Source organism: Fukomys damarensis, unplaced genomic scaffold (genome assembly GCF_012274545.1).
Source record: "Fukomys damarensis isolate Sample0158 unplaced genomic scaffold, DMR_v1.0_HiC HiC_scaffold_31, whole genome shotgun sequence".
NCBI classification, from domain to species: Eukaryota; Metazoa; Chordata; class Mammalia; order Rodentia; family Bathyergidae; genus Fukomys; species Fukomys damarensis.
This window is the reverse complement of record NW_022900943.1, coordinates 24840543-24861584: the sequence shown is the minus strand read 5'-3', so window position 1 is coordinate 24861584 and position 21042 is coordinate 24840543. Positions and strand designations below refer to the sequence as shown.

Here is a 21042-nt window from a genome sequence, read left to right as displayed (position 1 = left end):
CTCTTACCAGACCCAGCTCCTAACAGCAAGTCAGCTTTAAACTGCATAAGACTCTTGGGGGACATTTAGATCTCAGGCATAACAGTAAGAGATTAACAATGACTAATAATTAATAATAATATAGAACTTTGGGGGCCACTATTAAGAAAAATAAGAATTACTAGAACATAAAGCACTGTGGTAGCATGAGAGATGATCTGCTAACTGAGATGATTACTCAGTGACTAACAGGCTAGTAGCAAATATAGTGTAGGTACATTAGAAAAGGGGTGATTCATGTCTAGGGCAAGACAGAGCAGGACAGTATCAGATTTTATCATGTTATTCAGAAGATCACAAACTTAGAAATTGTTGTCAAGCATGGTGGTACAGGCTTGTCGTACCAATACTTGGGAGACTGAGGCAGCAGTATCATCTGAGCCCAGGAATTAAGGCCTGCCTGGCAATACAGCAAGGCCCTGTCTCTAAAAACAAAACAAAACTTACGGGGTAACAAAAGTGAAGCCTGGGTTGAGGAGGGTACTGCCCAGGGAGAAGAGCACTGAGCCCTGAGTAGTATGGGCTCAGGGGTAGAGTGTAGGTGGTGGCCTAGTGCCTGGGCTCTTGAGCTGGAGGCTGGAAGGTGTCCGGCTTTCCTTTACTCTTGGTTCACCTTCACACCCACCTGTTCAGGGCCTGGTGTTCAGGCTGTGCTGGGAGAAGGCAAGACCACCTTGGTTTGCACGGGACTTGGAATCACAGACTCCATTCTTGGCCAGGATCTGAGTTGTTATTTTACTAAAAAATACCTTTTATGTGGGCCTTGAAATTTAAGAAGAGAGTGTTCTCATTTTACTAATGAAAAGGTGATTATGTTTTAATAATCACTCTAGGCTTTAATATTTGGCCCCAAATAATCTAAGACAAGTTTTGCATTTTTTAGGAGATGTTTCATTTCCCAGTGTCTTTAACAGGAAAGCTTTTCTTGTTATTCTGAAAGAATTCCCCTTTGGCCTGTTTGATGTCTATGTATTTTCTTAGAGACTCCATTTGATTCTGAACAGCAGCTTTAGCGAACAGCACCTACAAACATAATGTTCTTGGATGAGGGACATTTGGGAAGGCAATCAGAGCCATTTCCGGCCTCCAGTCCTGCTGCCTCCTTCCCTCCCAGCCAAATAGAAACGGTGACCGTTAGAGCCCAGAAGAGTTGCCGTGACCTGCAAATTTCCCAGAGGGCTCACAGGAGTGCTTCTGATCCTGCTCTCTTCAGACCAATTTTGGAAGGGTTGGGGGCCTGGCCTTCAGTTGGCTCTGGAGAAAGTCATTCATGGAATCCACGTATCTGTGTAGCGGCTGTTATGTGGGGTTAACTTCCTTGAAGCAGTACAGACGTTTCTTCTTTCTCTAAAAGGAGCCTCGGCTTCTCCTTCTTTAATGTCACAGTTACCTGACTGACATTGACCGGATTGCCATGCCGTCATTTGTACCCACACAGCAAGATGTGCTTCGCGTCCGAGTGCCCACCACGGGCATCATCGAGTACCCATTTAACTTGGAGGACATCATTTTTCGGTAAGCCTGTCTCCCAGACGTGGTCCTTGGAGAATCTGTCTGCCAGGCCCAGAAGTTCCTGGATGGTGTGTTAAATGTTATTCCTAAGGAGGGGTTGCATCTCATAGGGCAGAATGGCCCTTTCTGTCTTGGGGAATGTAGACTGTAATACGTCACAATTCTAGAGTGCAGAAGGACTTACCTTCTGTTGTCCATAGGTAAGGCATTCATTTCTGGAAAACTGAAATCATTGTTATATGTAACTTAGTGCTTCTCTTCACTCTTAAAATTCTTGAGGATCCCAGAAAGTACTGACTCTATGGTACCACACCTCATCCCTTTCCTCAGACAGTCATGTTGTCTAATCTTTCTGTGATCTGTCTTTATTGAGCAGGATGGTGGATGTTGGTGGCCAGCGATCTGAAAGACGGAAATGGATTCATTGCTTTGAGAGTGTCACCTCCATCATTTTCTTGGTTGCTCTGAGCGAATATGACCAGGTCCTGGCTGAATGTGACAATGAGGTATGCTGGGTGGGTAAGGTATACATCAGTAGCTTTGGAAGGCAGAGACCTATTTATGTGGTTCTCAACAAGCCAGTGAGGTAGACCCACCAGCTAAATGGTCTTATTATTCAAAGTGCAATCTGTGGACTAGCAGCACAGCCATCATCAGGTGCTTGTCAGAAATGCAACCTATTGAGTCAGTCCAGACCTGCATTTAGTTCTACCTGCATTTAGTTCGCAGGCAATGCAAATATAGTCATATGTTGCTTAACGACAAGCATTGTTACAGTTTGTGTCTAGATGTCCCACCAAAGCCTCATGTGGTCATAGGCGAGACTTTTTCAGAGGTGGCTGAATCTAGGGTGTGTGACTGGTTCATGGTGCAATGTTAGGATTAAGGATAAAGGTATGTGATTACTAAATCAGTCTACTGATTGGTTTAGCACCACCCTAGTCCCTGTAGCCTGGACATAATATAAGGGACAGAAAGAGGCTTGTCTTGTCCCTATCTTGCTTGCTTTACTACCTTCTGCCAACCATAAACTGTTTCTCCTCTGCAATGCCTACCATGCCACCCTGACTTGGAGCCAGCCAATTAAGGCCTGAAAACTCTACCAATTGTGGGCTAAATAAACCTTTCCCTCTTTAATTTTGGACACTGGGTATTTTGTCTCAGCAGTGACAGAAAACTAACTAAAACAGGCACGGACTCAGACGTACTTCGGTAGGTGATGTCACTGTGTTAATGCTATAGAATGCATGTATAAGCCTAGACTGCAGAACCTACCTCATACCTGGGCTGTATGTAGGGTTACAGCCTGCTGCTCTTTGGCTGCCAACCTGCATAGTATACTGTTGTACTCAGTACTGTAGGCAATGATAATCTGTGTACCTCAACATACCAAGATGTAGCAAAGGTACACTAAAAATACTGGGAAATAGAAATTTTTCAACTCCATTGTAATCTTATGGGACTGCTGTTGTATGTGTCTGCTCACCAAATGGTTGTTATGTAGTGCAAGATTGCACAATTGTGAAACACTGGTCTGAACCTTAGTTCTAAACTTTGATACATAGTGGAATTTTCTGTGGAATGTAAGGGAAAACTTGTGCCTGGATCCAACCTGAGATGCTGAGTAGGTGTGGTCTGAGCATGGGAATTTTTTTAAAAAGCTCTTAAAGTGAATCTAATGTGCTGTGAAGGGTGGAAACTACTCAAAAGCAGAGGTTCTCATCATTGATGGCATACTGGCATCCCCTGGGAGGGTTAAAAAAAAATACAGTGTTGTGGGCCCCACACTAGAGAATTGTAGTTACTGGGCTCAGGTGGGGGTTTTCTTTTCCAAGTGCCCCAGAGATTCTAATGTGTGGCCAAATTTGAGCAATACTGTCTGGGAAACTATTTGAGCACAGACTTTTCAAACTTTCATAGGCCATGGCTTTCCCGAATTAGCCAAGTGGTATGGTCAGTGGTGTCAGGTGCTTGCAGCTCTTCTGTGGTTGCTGGGATTGTCTTCCCTTCACTTCCCCTGGGAGCGACTAACTCCGGGCAGCTGGGGCTGATCCAGCCCAGTCACACAGCTCGGCATCCAGTGCAGAGCTGCCTGGTGCCAGATAGGTCCAGCTCCACTAGAATTTCTGCCCAAACATGAAGAGGACCAGCACAGTCATTTCTTTGTGAGGTTGGGGGTATTTTCTGTGGGATGCTAATGTCTCCTTGTCTTTCCCCTTGAACTTGCACAAGAACCCTTGATCTTTATTTTTTAATCTTTATTACGTTTATTGGTACATCTTAGGTATACAGTGCAGTTACATTCATCACTGGGATCTTGTACCTTTACATGACTTATCTTGGTTATTTTTCCCCATTCCCCAGCCCTCCCTCCCTTCACCCCCCACCCTTCCCTGTTTACAAAGACATTGTTTCCATGTTTTTCCTTTTCACATACTTTTTCTTTTCCCTTTTTACCTTTCCCCTACCCCTCCCACTTCCTCTACTCTTTTAGACCTTTTCTTCCTATTACACAATATCAATTATAATTTTGATTCTTATTTACACTTTAGTTTTTCACACCACAGAAACTATTCCGTATTGACATGTGTGTCTTATTCATTTCACTTGAGTATGGCCTCAATGTGCATCCGCATAGCTATAAATATCTCTAGTTTCTCGTCCTTCATGGCTGAGTAGTACTCCATTTTATTAAAAAAAACTACAACAAAAAACCACATCTTTATCCAGTCTCTAGTTGTCTCAGTTCCAGAGCATATTTCTTCCTAACACAATATCAATTATAATTTTGATTCTTATTTACACTTTAGTTTTTCACACCACAGAAACTATTCCGTATTGACATGTGTGTCTTATTCATTTCACTTGAGTATGGCCTCAATGTGCATCCGCATAGCTATAAATATCTCTAGTTTCTCGTCCTTCATGGCTGAGTAGTACTCCATTTTATTAAAAAAAACTACAACAAAAAACCACATCTTTATCCAGTCTCTAGTTGTCTCAGTTCCAGAGCATAAAAGTGAATAAAGAGCTCATTCTAGGACTAGGCGATAACTATGAACAACTCATATCTTGTATTTCTTGAGAGCAGACCCTCTGAGGAACACTGTTACAAAAGCTAATTAGTGAAAGATTAACCCATTTACTGGTGTCCTTGTGCAAAGAATAGAAATCTTGGCTGCTGCCCAACTCTCTCAAGTGGGATTGGTTAAAACAAAGGCATCCTGTTATCAATACGAAAAATTAGCTCCAAATTGTCTCAGGGATTACTTATGATGTTTCTTTAACAAGTAAAGTCAAGTGCACAAGGGACAAGTAACTCAGCCTGATGCACTCGGAAATTAAACATTTCCTCCCTTCCTAAAAATCACAAGGTATTTGGAGAAACTTAAGTGACTGTCATTTCAGACTTTTCTTTTTGGTTGTATGTATTTATTATACCAATTCCCTATTCCGTACAGGAATTTTTAGATAAGACATTTCCTTTGGAATTATTGACAAGATCCTAGTAAATTTTAGGTTTTAAAAAGGTGTGACAGGGGCCGGGGATTTAGCTCAGTGGTGCCAGCCTCGCAAGCACAGGGTCCTGAGTTTGATTCCTGGTTCCAAAAAATGAAACAAAACAAAAAGATGTGACTGGTCCCCTCTGTCGTAACGTGGTCGGGATCTTACTCCCCCACGCGCACTGCAGGGGAGAGTGAGTCCTGAGAGCTGGGGACTGTGAGGCGAGCTTCTCTGGAGCACAGTATGTTGAGCTTGGATGTGTTTCATCTGACAACTTCTTTCCCTAAAGGGAAGTTCTTGTTTCTTTTCTTTTAGAAACACTTAGGAGAAGAATTTTATCTGGAACATTTACTGTCATCAGTAGGATTTATATGTGCATTCTCTGCTCTCCACAAATTAGGGGCACTTAATATTTTCTTGTCTAATTATACTTTCTAATATTTGGAACTTATGGTCTTTGTACATAATATTTGCCAGATCTCATCTTTACACAGGTTTAGGGCAGTTATTTTTTTTTGCTACTGGGGATTGAACCTGGGCCCATGTGCTTGTGAGGCAGGCGGGGGGAACCACTGAGCCAAATCCCCGGCCCTAGGGCTGTTCTTTACTTAGTATGCACATCTATCCAACAGGGACACGTCCTTTTCCACTAGTGCAGCTTAGCAGTGTTACTTCCCTGTGTGGCCACTGTGTGGCATTCCTAAGGGTGGTGGCCCTGCTGAAGGAGCCTGCCTCCTTCTCATGTCACATGACTCCAGAGGCCTGATCTGGAAATGCCACCCAGTTAAGTGGCTATCTCAGATCTGCAGCTGGCACTTCTAACAGGGTAATCCCAATAGCTACACAGCACAGGATACTTCTGCCAAATGTGGGCTTCCTGTTCCAAGTTGCACAAAAGCCTTTCTTATTGCATCCTAGTTTTGGGGTACAGTTTTGGACACTCTAGGAAAGGAGATCCAGAAAACAAATTACTGGGTGGGGTGAAAGGAGGGGCAAAAAGCCTGGTGCTCCGTGGGTCCTCCTGCTCACCAGCTTCTGCACAGGCAGTGACCCAGACTGCAGTAGCAGCGCAGGAAGGACTGACGGATGCACCAGCTGTGTGGCCTTTAGTTACCCTAGGTCCTGTGTTTGTCTTTTAGAATCGCATGGAAGAGAGCAAAGCCCTGTTTAAAACCATCATCACCTACCCCTGGTTTCTGAACTCGTCTGTGATTTTGTTCTTAAATAAGAAGGATCTTTTGGAAGAGAAAATCATGTATTCTCATCTGATTAGCTATTTTCCAGAATACAAAGGTAAGTGTGCGCCTCGGGGACAGTGCTTCTGCTACTTCACTGGAATAAGCCCCGAGTCCTCAGCAGCCTGCACAGCTCTCCCTGATACGTCGGAACAGCCTCACCATTTGCCATCTTTCCGAGCTCACGTTCGGCTCCCTCCCAGCCTGGAAGACACCTGCCCACTCCTTTCTGCTGACTCCTTGTCGCTCTCCAGGATGCAATTCAGGCTTCTTCTCTCCTGGGAAGCCTTTCTGACCCTCCTGCGCTGGTCGGGCCTGCAGGGGTGTGCCACCTCCTCTGCTGCCGCCTTGCTTACTTGGCCATCACCCCACTGTGCTGTACCGTCTGCTAGCTTGCAAGTTCAGTTGTCTTCCTCGTCAGCTTCTTGCGGGCAGAGGCTGTGTCCAACTTAGCTTTGTACTCCCAGGGCCAGTCAGAGCACCTGGTGCTTCCTCTTTTCAGGTGGAATCCTCTTTCAGACACAGGGCAGATGAGGCAAGAGACTTTCTTGCCCGACTGCTAATTATTCCTGGTACAAGAGGGCTCAGATATTACTTTGATATCGATATTTAGCGGGTATTTCAGCACTGCCTTGATCAACCACATTATTGATCCATCAAGCTTTAGAACCACCTTCATTCTCACTCTTCCTTTTCCCTCTCCAGCCCACGTCTGTATAAGGATTCTCTCCAATGATGGTCCAAATCAGAATTAAATTGCACCAATAATTAAAATTGGCATTTAAAATACTATTTTTTGGATTCATAATAAAGTACACTAAAACACTGCTGAAGGTAAATTCTTTCCTAGAAATAAGTGATAGATCAAAGATAGATATAGATAAATATAGATCAAAGAAGGATTCCCAAATAGGAACAAGAGTATATTTTAAATGGTTCTTGGCAGGACATGGCCATAAGTCTATGTTTTTTATTCTTCTGATTGCATTCGTGAACAGGACCAAAGCAGGATGTAAAAGCTGCCAGAGACTTTATCCTGAAACTTTATCAAGACCAGAATCCTGACAAAGAGAAAGTCATCTATTCCCACTTTACGTGTGCTACAGATACGGAGAATATCCGTTTTGTGTTTGCTGCTGTCAAAGACACAATTCTACAGCTAAATCTAAGGGAATTCAACTTAGTTTAAAAGCTACTGCCCACCCATTCCCATAACAGAAGACATGATGAGCAAGACTTACTGGGGCCGGACCCTGTGCCGGGCGCCACAGACTTTGTGCAGACCACTGGGACAGCGGGGGGTAAGGACCTTGGAACATGTTAGTTTACAAAGCCTTTTAAGTCTTAATTCCCAAGTTGTTTTTATAGTTGTCTCTTGGCTGTAAGATTTTGTGTTAATTTTAAAATTTGGTATTTCACAGAATTTTCAAGTCTTTCTGTTTAAAAAATTAAGTGATAGCCATTAAAAATCACTTAATAGAGGGGTCTGCTAATTTATAGATGCCTTCAGACCTCTAAGATTCATTTTTTAAAGATGTTAATGGGGTTGACACATTAAATCTTATAATTAGATACATTACTAATTTCTACTGTTTCTCTCTTTTCCTGCTGAAGTATGCTCCTTTAACATGGCACCAGTTTTTTTTAATAGTTGGCCCATTTTGTATGCCAATTTCCTAGGCCAAATTATTGAATATACTGGGCACAGTACTTTTAGTTGACATAATTAGGCCACTGTGAAGCCAAAGTTGACATATGGTAAATGTGCTTTAGATAGCAGGTGTGGTGTACTGGTGAAAAAAACACGTGTATGTATATATCCTAACGCATATGGCTATGTCTTATAAACTTACAAAATGGCTAAAAGTGAAACATTGATTAGCAAATGTTATGTAACCCCTACCAAAGTTCTGATGCTTACCAAAGAATGCTATGTTTGAACTATGTATGCTATACCTTTCTCAGAAGACTAAGAATATACCATTCTGCCACTAGCACTGATTATGTTGTGTTTCTTAAAGCACAAGGCTGATGGGTCTGCTCTGAAAGAGAAAAGTGCTGTAAATGTGATAGTAATCCAGAAACATCCTGAAGTCTTCTCCTTTTGAAGTAAGTCTGTAGTCATCACGTTATGTTGGAGTTTCCTTAGCAACTGGTTCAGTGAAGCAGACGCAGAATCCTCTGGGAAGTACAAAGTGCTTCAAACTAAAGACCCATGATGATTTTGTTTCTGATTGTTATTTGAAGGTGCACAAGGAAGCACCGCATGTAGGGATTTAAGGTATGCTATTAGCTATCCTAGACCGGGGGCCCCTAACCCCTGGGCTGCAGACTGGTACTGGTGCTGGTTTGTGGCATGTTAGGAACGGAATGCACAGTGGAGGAGCAGTGAGGGACGCTCCCTCTGTACTCAAAGGTGCTCTCACTGCTCCGTTACCACCTGACTCGGTCTCCTGTCATCACTACAGCCGCACAGGAGCTGAATCCTACTGTGAGCTGCACTTGGGAGGGATCCAGATGGAATGATCTGTATGAGAATCTAATGTAATAACAGAATTAAAATGCACAATAACGGTAATGCACTTGAATCATCCCCAAACCACTGTTATTTCCTACCTGTGGGAAAACTGTCTTCCATGAAACCAGTCCTAGTACCAACAAGGTCAGGGACTGCTAGTTTAGATGGTCTCCAACTTAAAATGGTTGGACAGCATGATTGTACGAGAGTGATATACGGTCAGTAGAAATCATACTTTGAATTCGGATCTTTTCTCAGGCTAACAATAGTGTCAATCTGATACTGTCCAACGATGATGGGGAGCAGCTGAAACCAACATATTCTGGTCAGTCATGTGCTCCTTGTGGGAAATAAGTCTTAGCAACACAGTGCACTGTGGAATAAGGCTTATTTCCCAGATTCTGTAGATTAGGTGCATATATTTTCAACTGACCATGAGTTTATCAGAGGTTGAGAAGCGTCTATACAAAATGTATCCCAACTATATACATGATAAAACAGTATTCTTACAGCGGTCCTACGCCTTCTTTCAGCCAGTAATTAGACTGTCAAGTTCTCATTCTTTTGGAACAATTCTTAATGTAAAGCCATTAAAGAAGAGCATCAGTGCCAGAAAAGATTGAAATTCCTTTACAATAACAATACTAAACCTTAAAAACCAATCCTCACTCTAGATGAAGAACTTGACAAACAAGATGTTAAAGTCTATCTGAAATAGTGAAGGTCCAGGAATAGCCAAAACATTTCAGCACAAGACAACAGAGAGATAGGGAAGTTGCTCTTCAAGATAGTAAAAAAATATCATCAGAGAGACAACACCCCTTGTTCTCTCTTCCATACAAACTAGGATAAAAATTATGAACTGAGTCTCTCTGACCAATTAAAATGAAAAGGTTTCAACAGAATCAGCAATCAAGGAAACGAAACAATGTGGGCTCTTTTTTTATTTCAAGTATTTTCTAGCACTGAGTTGTTAATTTATTTTTGGCTGACAAAACATACAAGAAAATGATGGCTTTCAATCAGTTACAGGAAGTGTATGCAATAAATCATTTAAGGGGAGTAATGATGAAGTACTTTCTTACATCATGGAAAGACAGGCCTTTTCTCACAGGATTTAAATTAATCACCTCTGATAATATTGATCTTGCTGATAGAAATCCTCCCCTTAGCCCTTCTTTCAAAATACACATTACTACTTAGAAAATAAAGACATTTGACATTGTTGAGAGAGACAGTGTTGGGGCTTCAGAGTTCACCAAGTATTACCTGCTCCCTAAGCTTTCAGTCTGCAGTGCTCATGCTGGGTTGGAATGCTGTCTGTTTTGATTGAAAAAGCAACACCTTGGTCTCCTGGAAGACCTGTATTTAGGCACCACAGTGTGCAGAATTTAGATAGGTGAGGGAATGCAACTGATAATCTTTCTAGTTTTATCCAATAACTAAAAACCAAAGCGGACTGAAGATCACAAAGCTTTAATGGACTTAATTTATTTAAAAAGATATACATGGTTAAAGTGAGCAGTCATCATGCAATCCAAATCTCCTGACACTAAGAAATTAAGTACTGTTAGAGAAAAGCCATTAGTGAATATAAACCAAGTTTTTGTGGGGAGAGAGACTAAAGTCAGTTTTAAGAATAAGAACTTCACTGTAAACATTTGTTTATACATGGTCTTACCAAAATACACAAAAAGTAAGGCAGAGGCTGTGTAATGGACAACAAGGTCAAGCTCTTATACAAGCGACAAGGTACAGAGAAGTGAAGGAAATACTGCGGTAATCCAGAAATATTTTTAAAGCCTAATTATCATTAAGTAGTAACCAATTTCTACCAAAGAATAAACATTCCAAAGAAACAGACTATTTGGTAAATTAAAGTTTGTAGGAACGTATTCCCTCCCTGAAAATTTCATTAGCTATAATACAGTTACATCAGCAATGACTATTTTAAACTCTGTAACAATCTACCTTACCTTGTGACAAGCCCCAGATATAATTTCTAACAGCTTGTGGGTGGGTGTGGGTGTACAACCGCTGATCTTGAGAATATTTCCATGTGACCTATGCTACAGTCTTGTTTGAATATTTTTCAGCCAAAGAATTGGAAACTCTTTGGATAATCAGTTGAACACTGGATCTATGATGGCAAGACAAGAAATGTTGAGGTATTTAAACATGTTTTATGTTAGTTTTATGTTAGGCACACTTCTAAATTTAAGGTATTTTATTACCAGTCTCACAGGGTTTCTTGTTACATGGACTTCACTAGAAGGAACATGTTATTAAGATATCAGAGAAATATGAAATGGTTCTCAGTGACATTTTAGTTATAGCAGTTTGATATATCACTGTAGGTGGTAAACTACAATACAAATTTATATTTGTATAAAGTAATAAAAATTTTAAAAATATATAAACCTATAAAATTTGAAGCGGTGGATTTTTGTGTAGCTCTTTGGGTAACCAAAACTATCATTTTTTAAAAAATGCTATAATGTGATTTATTTCACAAAAGAGAAAAAAAGGAGAAAAAAGTTTTAATTAAACATGAATAAGGTCTGTCACAGAGTACAGAAAGGTGTAGGAAGGGGCCAGTTTGGCTTATAAGATAGCCCTGAAACAAATACTACTTTAGAACAGTTGTGGCAGAAAGATGAGTGGGAAAAAAGTTGCATTAATAGCTATATTGGCCAATAACTGAAAACATGGATTATAATAATCACAAAATTTTAACTAATGCTATTTTGATTAGGTTAGCATTACTTCAAAAGTATTTCTCAAAGGATTTTGCAGGAGGATTAATGGGTTCCTTTTTAGTGTGAAGGAGCTATTTATAATACTGCATAGCACCAAAAGGAATCATAGTAAATTTTATATCAAGTCAGTATAAGAAATGTGAATTATCTCTATTTACTTAAATCAGGAAATTATTTCAGTCATAGTGCATAGATATTTGTATAGCAACCCCCAGCATATGAGTATTTCAGCCCTACTCTATATATCAGCTGTTTTGAAGGGTATTTGTCACCTATATGGTGAATCAGCCAGAAGGCTGAGCAAATTCAATTTAAACGGCAAAACTTCTGTACCCAATTCCAATAAAGTACTTAAGGTAAGGAGGTCAGGATGTTCTTAGCTAAATGACAGCCAGTGGTGTTTTTTGGGTGCCATCTGTAGATCTAATTTTTCTGATGCTTTCACTGGTGTCAATGAATCATGAGACTATGTATTACACAGGAAAGATACACCAGAACAAGAGCTATCCTGTCTCGCTCTACTCAGAAAGTGTTCACAATGTGAATGATTTCTGAGTTGTGGATTTGCTGCTCCATGTTTTAAAGGGCTCCACATTATTCAGACTTTCAACACTCACTGGACTGCTCATGTCTCCTACATGGTTCTTTTAAGCTATTTTTAAAAAGTACAATTTACATTAAAAATGATTTACATTGTGACCCAGTACACACAGTATATAGCGTATTTAACAAAAACATTACTTTCAGAAACAGTATTTAACCTTCTTACTTGTTCTACCTATTGTTCTCTATTTTCTTTTCTACTATAAAACATACTGGTCTTGAGGGATTAACTGATTTCATAGCCCACTAATGGGTTAAGACCTATCCTTTGAAAAACAATACATTTGAGGATCCTAAGATTAAAAAAAAAAAAAATCCTGGAACCAGAAAGATTTCTCAGAGTTGTGTTGTGTGGGCCAAGGAAACACCCAGTGCTAGGAGACTTACTCCCATCTTCAGAGTACACTGTTAGCTCCTATATACAAAATTCGAGGCTCACTAACCAAGCGTAGAATACTTATGTTCAAATCTCTATGCTTAACTAACCAAGCACCGTGTCCCGATCTTTTTAATACAGGAGCCACTAATGTCTTTTAATGCAAGGTGACATTTGACATAGCTTGAAGGATCAACTAAAACTGGCAATCAATCCATGCATGACTAAATAAGATACAGAATATTTGGCACAAAAGAATTCTTTTTTATTTCACTAGGTAAGAATAAAATAAACTTTATGGGATGTTTCTAAGAGATGAGCTAGGTGTATAAATATCCACTGGGTTAATATTCTGGCTCCTACAGGTTATCAGGAAAAGTGAAACAATTATGATGCAGGGAAATAAAGCACATTTATGGAGAATGTGTTATTTATTTGAAGGCCACCAGATAGCTGCCTTCAGATGGATTAGGGTTATAGAGAAGGGGAGAAAGGAAGGACTGCCTAGAGGTAGCAGTGATTACTTAGGGACCATATGATAATCAATCAACAGCACTGACCTTGGGGCAAAATCTCCAGACAGTGCTACGACTAGGGAAGAAGAAACAAACATACTTTCAAAGAAAAACTAAAAGCAGTGCACACACTGTAATTCAGGGCACTGTCTTCAAGTACAGTAATAGTCCAAACTCCATTACATGAAAAAAGACTACTGAATCAAACATAATTGTAAACTATAAAGTGATATGCTAAAGACTGATGATCTGGTGATCTATTAATTTCTTAGTCTTTGTAGTTGTTTAGATAAAGACAATCTTCTAAAATAATTGATAACAATTCTTGAAACTGATTCCTTCTATTCTAGAGATAGACAGTGATAATCACCTGCCTATCACATCCTCCTAATAGAGAAAGGAGAAGATGTATTTCTGGGTTCTTGTGGTAAAAGAACATGAAGGAGAGGCACATTGGCTTTATGTGTACTGGTTAAGACACAGTCCTGCTAGCTGCAGGATACCAGAAGTATTTCTATGGTTACTAATTTTACACTGGTATTTCATTGTGGGATAACCAGAAAGTTATAGGTCTAATTTTCTGAATACTGAAATCATGAAACTGGAATGGCTAATGAGGTATTTGACTAATGACATTGAGTGGAACTCCAGGAAAGCAACACTCCAGATGAGGGCAATCCAATGCAAGTCACCTATACTTTTAGGTTAAAAAAAATTTTTTTTTATACCAGGGATTGAACTCAGGTCCTTGCACTTGCAAGGCAGGCAGAGGAACCACTGAGCTAAATTCCTGCCCCTTTTAGGTTAAATTTTGAGGTATGCAATTTGGAGAAGCCCAAAACATAGAAAATACATATGTTATTTGAAAAAAGTTTATCATAGGGACACACTATGATGTGGTTTGAAATTTGTTTTTCTAATTTCATTTATACTCAGCAAAATAAAAGCATCCTAGAGGAAACTACTGATAATGTGTTTTCATAAGCAGAGAGAAATCAGCAGTATTCAGTAGGTTTTGGTCAACAAGAAATACAGTTGCAGTCTAGCATGCTGTTTATTTTAGCTTTTACAACAAAGCAAAGGTTTGATGAGACTGAGAATTTTACAACCATTGACTATACAGTTTTCAATTCCCAAAACAGTTTATAATAGTTTGGTGACACATACAACATGCACCCAAATACTGTATTTCTCAATAACTAAGACACTGACCTATTCTGTTCGTAGTTTACAGTCATGCATTCATCCCTTTACACTTGAAATATTAAGGTGCAAAGATCATGGACAAAAGTCAAGAAAAAATACCTCCATAGCCTTTTTGCTAATGTACAGTTCATAATTTTTTGATGAGCTGTACATTTAAAGAAGTGATTCTCATGTAATTACAAAAAAAAAAATCAGAGATTGTTACTATATCACCATTACCGGGTTAAATTTTAAAGTTCATACATTTACTATGAGAGGGACTATCTGCTCTAAAGCCTAACTCATTGTATCTAAGATAAAGAAAATTTTATTTCTTGTTACCAGTGAATATAAAGCAGGTATTATTAAGGCTTCAATAATTTTCCTTTGAAATCAAGAGTCTATTAAAAACACTAATAAGATAAATCAAGGAAGTATTCTGAGACTTTAAATTCCTAGGGACTTTCCCTTTACAAATGTGATGTTCATTTCTTCAAACCTTTCTTAAGGTGTTATTTAATCTACGTCCAATCTCAAAAGAGATGGTTTTCCATAATTATGCTGCATTTTTAAGTATAATTCAAATCTACCCTTTATTTAAAAAATAAGGAAAGTACCACATATTTATTTATAAAAAGAGCTTCATACTTCTGAATAAATCACAACTTGACAACATCGAGGCAGTGCCTGATTTTGACTCAAGAAGTTTGAACTAAATCATGATAGAAGTTTAAAATGTGAACTAGAAACATCAACCTTTATTCCATGTGGAGACCATGGGGAACCTTTCCACCACTACAGAGAACAAACTACATTTTATTTTATAAAGTAATGAGAATTATAACTAGACACATGATTCAACGTAGGAAACTGAATAGATCTCTGAATAGTTGAAGTGTTTTAATCACATAGCTCTTTTACCTGATTTGACTCCTTATGCATGCATCTAGAAATCACCCCTGTGATATGCTTCCTGAACAGTGATATGTTGGAAGGTACAGTGTGCAAATGAGTAAGGGACTGCTGTGTCTTCTGATAGGGTTCTCCTCAGAGGCTTGGAGAAGGTTCTCTTGCTTCTTCTAGCTTTGTAAGGATCCACTGTTTTGAAGAAATAAACCATTTACTTACTGTAGTGAACTTTCAATGAAACAAATGTAAAGAATGGAAATCTAGAAGTCAGCTTTCCAGTTAAGTGCATACTAATATACAAGACATAAAATTCATAGTGCAGAAGAGATAACTCACTTATGCAGCCCAAATGGCTCCAGGACAAGGTTCCTGAATCTAACAGGCAGAATAATGTTTCTCTAAGGTTTTTGAACTTAGAAATGCATCTTCAGAGTATGAAAAGTAAAATGAACCATCCAGACAGAAAAGGGTAATATGGAAGCTGGACTGAACAACAGCATAATCTAAATATTACTCAAGCAAAATTCCTTTTAACCTGTGTCAGTTCTGTATCACCAACCTCGATGATTCCATATCCATAATTCTACTGCTTGGGAATGGATAATTACATATAATTCTACAATAAGTAGTAGTATAGCAACATCCTTGAGCATTTTTTATACTTTCATTTTCTATTCTAAAAGGATTTGAAATTACAAAAATGAAATGTAAATGTAATAACCTTTCTACCAATAATGTCCATTACTATTGGGCCTGTATGACAGATCAAAGTCTTGTTAGTTGATATGGGGTTATTCCATTACAAAAAGATTTAGAAGATGGAAGCTGAGTAAGATTCTCTAGTACCTGTCTCCCCAGAACACACTAAGTTGACAGTTATGCACTTTCACTAGAACTAAAGAAATCAAGTGAGAGGCCAGTGCCTACTTTTAGTATAACAAAATGAAAAGGTGCACCAAAGAAGGCAGGAATATGAATTGCCTATGTCACCCCTTCCCAACTTCAAGTAGTTCAGCATAGAGAGACCTGCTTGGTGGAGGGAGAGAATACTAAGTCTCAGCTTCAGACTTAAAACCCAATACTAGGACCACGGTAAAACCCAGTGCTGTGCAAAGCCCCAAGACACCTACTGTCAGACCAGTACCCATGGACTGTACATCTGGAACTGAAATTACCCAGGTGCAACTACCCCTCTCCTCAACCTATGGCAGCAGAATGGGAGCAAGACTCCATCTGCTGGAGAGCAGTGTACAAGCTAGCACAGGGTTGTCTTGGGAGTCCAGTATAAGGTCTTCTGCAGTGAGACTCTCCAGTTAGAAACTCAAGGCCCCATTTCACAAATGTAGTTTGTAGATCAGTCTTAGCATTAGGCAGAGACCTTCATGCTAATAGGACAGACTCAAGTTTTGACCTGTGTCATTTCCAGCCTTGGCTGGGCCTAGGGCACATGCATCTGCCTCCTGATACTATGCAGGTTCCTATGGCTCCAAGATGCAGGAGCAGCCCAACTTAGACTGAGCCTTTGTGGCCAAGGGATTATCTCTACCATCTGTCCCCACCCCTCAACCTTGGCCATCACTATACCAGTCCTTATAGATGGAGCTTCAAGCAGAGATTTGCGACCCAGTGGGGCAGACTTATGTGCTGGCCTATATCACTGATACCTGTGGTGTGGACGGTGGTGCATTACTAAGATTGTGCACGGTCTTGCTGCTATGAGACTCAGGTATGACTCAGCTTAGAGTCAGGCTTAGATGGCCAAGGGACTGCATTCAACAATACACCCCAACTACCAACTGCACAGTGTGCAGCGAGACCCCATTTGCTATGGGCAGATTAGGGTAGTAAACAGATGACTTCCTTGGAACTTAGTGCTGACCTGGTAAAACCTAACATCGGCAGATTCTAATGGCCCCCATCTCCAGGCCTGCCTGTAGGTGGAATCTCTAGAAATGCTCCAGTGCTAAGGGAAAACATGCAGTCCCAGTCTGCCAGACTTCTATCTTAGCTACTATTATCTATGGGTAGCTGCAGTGGTTCTGGGCTCAGCAACAGGCAGTCTATAGCAAGGAAAGCCATGGTCTTATCCCAGGGTTATACTGGTCTGGGTGGGCTGTAGGCGCAGGGTGTGTCATAGATTGGTGGCTACAGGTGTTGAAATAGGTGTCTAGAGCTAATCCATCCATGGTGACTCTACCCAGAGGTACAGAGAATCCTGCAATGTCTAACCATATGCTGGCAACTATGAATAAGGGCTCTGGGCCTCCTGTCAGAGAAGTTTGTAGGGACAGATGACTATATCTAGTTTCTTCATCATCATCTTCTTTTCTGAGCAATACATCAACAGTGTATTTGAGACAACCTTAGATTCTGGACCTGTGTGGCATACAGTACTGAAATAGAAATGATCTTAGACAAAAAAAAAAAAAAAAAAAAAAAAAAAAAAGAAGTTGGTTTAGAATTTCAGGAAAGACAAGGACAAAGCCATATTAGGAAGACTGGAATAAATATGGACTCCTTCAATGTCCATATAGCATCACATGCCAACAAGCATCCAGAGCTTTCAGTAAACCATGAACTTGCCTAATAAGGTGCTACAAAGTGACCAGAGAGTAATCAATTTGGGAAAACTCTCAGCATTTAAATTAGCTGTTTTAAGAAACCTCAATAAGCTTGAATAAAATATTCAGAAATGCTTCAATATTCTTAATACAAAAACTCAAAGAGATGGAAGTAATTAAACAAATTCCTGAGCTGAAAAAGACATTATGTAAAATGAAAAATGTGATAAAGTCATCAGTACAATTAGTGAGCTCAACCATGAGCTACTGAAAGTGCACAGATATAAGAGAAAAAAATGAGGAAAGCTTATGGGATTTTTGGATAGTATTAACAGAGCAAATATCTGAGTTATTAGAGTTCAAGAATGAGTGGAGAACACCAAAGGAATAGAAAACTTATTCAAAGAAATAACATAAAAATTCCCAAACCTTTGGAATGATACCAATATCTAGGTATAGGAAGGTAGACAGTCACCAAAATTAACCAAATCTACTCCAAGACATTTTATACAAACTGTTAACAGGTAAAAGAATATTCTTAGAGCTGAAAGAGAAAAGTAACAACGTATAAGGGTATCCTAATTCACCTGACAGCAGAATTCCTAGCAGAAACCTCATAGGATGTAACATGAGATTTTTATAGTACTAAATGAAAAAAACAGAATACTGTGCCCAGCAAAATTATCTTTCAGAAATGAGAGATAAAGACATTTCTAGATTAAAAACTGAGAAAGTGTATCTCCACCATGCCTGTTCTACCAGAAATATTAAAGGAAGTTCTTTAAGCTGAAAGATGTTAGTGAATAAAAACAGAAGATATAAAACTTACAAGTAATTGTACAAATTTAGAATGCTCTAATATGCCAAGTATGTTGTGTGAATCATTTAGTATTTTAGGATTAAGATTAAAAATTAAAACCTGTTCTGCCATCTGCCTTGCAAGTACAAGGTCCTGAGTTTGATCCCTGGTACCAAAAAAACAAATACTAAAACAAACAAACAAACAAAAAACAACAAAAAATTAAAAGCTATTAAAAATAAAAACCACATAAATATGTTAAGAGATAGGCATTATAGAAGGATGTGAAATGGGATAGCAAAAATTCAAAATGTGAAGAGAAATGGCTTACGACTATAGAGTTTTCTTATTGGTGTATTTTCTCTTGTTCTTTATTTCTATTCTTTAAAAGAATGTAACATTATTATTTCAAAATAGCTATTTATAATCAAAAGATGTTTTGTGTAAGCTTCATGGTAGCCATAAAACACAAAATCTATAAAAGAAAAACTAAAATAATAAACAAGGAATCAAAATACACAACCAGAATAAACTGGTTAGCTACAAAAGACTACAAGAGAGGGGGAAGAAAGCATCTACTCCAAAAATAGAAAACAAATTACTATTATAATGGCTGCAGTTAAAACCATGTTTGTCAATAATTACCTTGATTAGAAATGTTAATTCCCAAATTAAAAGTGAATGGATTAAAAAAGTAAAACCAAATCACATGTTGCTTATAAGGAATACACTTTACATCTAAGAACACAGACAGAGTGAAAGTGAAGGGACAGAATAAGACATTTCATTAAATGGAATCCAAAAGAAAACAGGATTAGTCATACTTATATAAAATAAAATAGACTATCTCAAATGCCATAGAAATGGACAAGAAATGTCATATTGTTAAAGGAGTGAATTAAACAAGATGAAATAATTTTAAATATATATACATTCAACTGGACTAACCAAATAAAACTTTATTTTATTTTATTTTATTTTTTTTGAGATGAGGTCTTGCTAGGTTGTCTGGGCTGGTCTCAAATTCCTGAGCTTAAGTGATCCTCTCAATTCATCTTACTAAGTAACTGGGAACTAAAGGCATGTGCCACCACATCCAGTTTAAAGCAACTATTAAAGTCTTAAAGAGAAAGACTTGTTGTACTAATTATGTACTAATGGTTGGGGACTTTAATACCCCACTTTCACCAATGGACAGATCTCTTCAGACAAGAAATAGCTACAGTGTTAACTAGACCAATATGGATCTAAAAGACATCTACAGAATATTGTGACAACCATTGAAAACACATTTTTCTCTTCACACATAGAACATTCTACAGGACAGATCACATGGCAGACCATAAAATGAATCTCATCAAATTTAAAATAATTAAAATCCTATTAGATATCTTCTGACTATAATGCAATAAAACTAGAATAACAAGAAAAACTTTTGAAACTATACAAACATATGGAAATTAAACTTAACTTCCGAACAACCAATGAATCAAAAAAGAAAGTAAATTTTTTGAAACAAGTGAAAATGGAGACACATCATACCAAAACCAATGGAACACAGCAAAAGCAGTATGAAGAGACAATTATAGCAACCAATCACCACGCCAAAAACTAAACTATCTGGCCGGGTGTGGTAGCGCATGCCTGTAATCCCAGCACTTAGGAGGCTGAGGCAGGAGGATAGCTGTGAGTTAGAGACCAGCCTGGGCTACATAGTGAGTTCCAGATCAGTCTCAACTACACAGTGAGACTCTGTCTCAAAAAACCAAAACACCAAAAAACCAAAACCAAAAAAACTAAACTACCTATCACTGCATCTCAAGGGTCTATAACACAAGAACAACCCAAATTCAAAATCAGTAGAGGGAATGAAATGATAAAGATCAGAGCAGAAGTAAATAAAAAAGACTAAAAAATACCCAGAAGATCAACAAAGCAAACAGTTCATTGTTTGAAAAGTCAAACAAAATAGACAAATCCTTAGACTCTGAAAAAGAGAGGGTTCAACTAAAATTAGAGATTAGAAAGGAAACATCAAAACTGATACCACAGAAATATAAAAGATCATCAGAGATTATGATGAACAACAAATATGGTAACCTAGAAGGCACAAGTAATTTCTTATACACATATATATACCTCACCAAAAGACTGAATCATGAAGAAAGAAAACCTGAACGGATCAGTAACAAGTAATGATACTGAACCAGTAAGAAAAGGCTGCCTAACACAGAAAAGGCCCGCACCACATGGCTTTCCTGCTGAATTCTACAAAACATTCAAAGAAGAACTAATACTAATTCTCCTTACTTTTTACATGTAGAAAAGGAATGATTCCAAATTCATTCTATGGGGCCTCCATAACCCTGATACCAAAACCAGAGAGAGATACAACACAAAAAGAAAACTACAGGCCAAAATCTATTAATGACCATAGACATAAAAATCCTCAGAAAAATACTAGTAAAAGAGATTCAACAGTTCACTAAAAAGATAATTCATCATGATTAAGTGGAGTTCACCCCAA

The 21042-nt window shown here is 38.7% G+C and overlaps 2 protein-coding genes across 5 annotated transcripts in view; one reads left to right on the top strand and one right to left on the bottom strand.

The window, feature by feature from the left end:
- The window catches only part of Gna14 (G protein subunit alpha 14), a 183584-nt gene extending 173717 nt beyond the window's left edge, over positions 1–9867 (top strand). For all 3 annotated transcript variants that reach the window (XM_033757747.1, XM_033757748.1, XM_010628295.2), the window contains 4 exons: positions 1426–1554; positions 1928–2057; positions 6195–6348; positions 7289–9867. In XM_033757747.1, the coding sequence (XP_033613638.1) occupies positions 1426–1554; positions 1928–2057; positions 6195–6348; positions 7289–7479 (604 nt within the window). In that variant the 3' untranslated portion in view covers positions 7480–9867. The remainder of the gene's footprint in view (positions 1–1425; positions 1555–1927; positions 2058–6194; positions 6349–7288) is intronic.
- A 78-nt stretch (positions 9868–9945) lies between these two features.
- Positions 9946–21042, bottom strand: part of Vps13a (vacuolar protein sorting 13 homolog A) — a 228418-nt gene continuing 217321 nt past the window's right edge. The window contains exons 72-73 of one of the 2 annotated variants that reach the window (XR_004514896.1): positions 15168–15344; positions 9946–10948 (exon numbers count right to left, since the gene is read on the bottom strand). Coding sequence is in view for 1 of the 2 variants with exons in the window: in XM_033757746.1 (XP_033613637.1) it covers positions 15294–15344 (51 nt within the window). In the remaining variant the exon portion in view is untranslated. Of the gene's footprint in view, positions 15345–21042 lie in introns of both variants that reach the window. The other variant, XM_033757746.1, reaches the window with a different exon arrangement.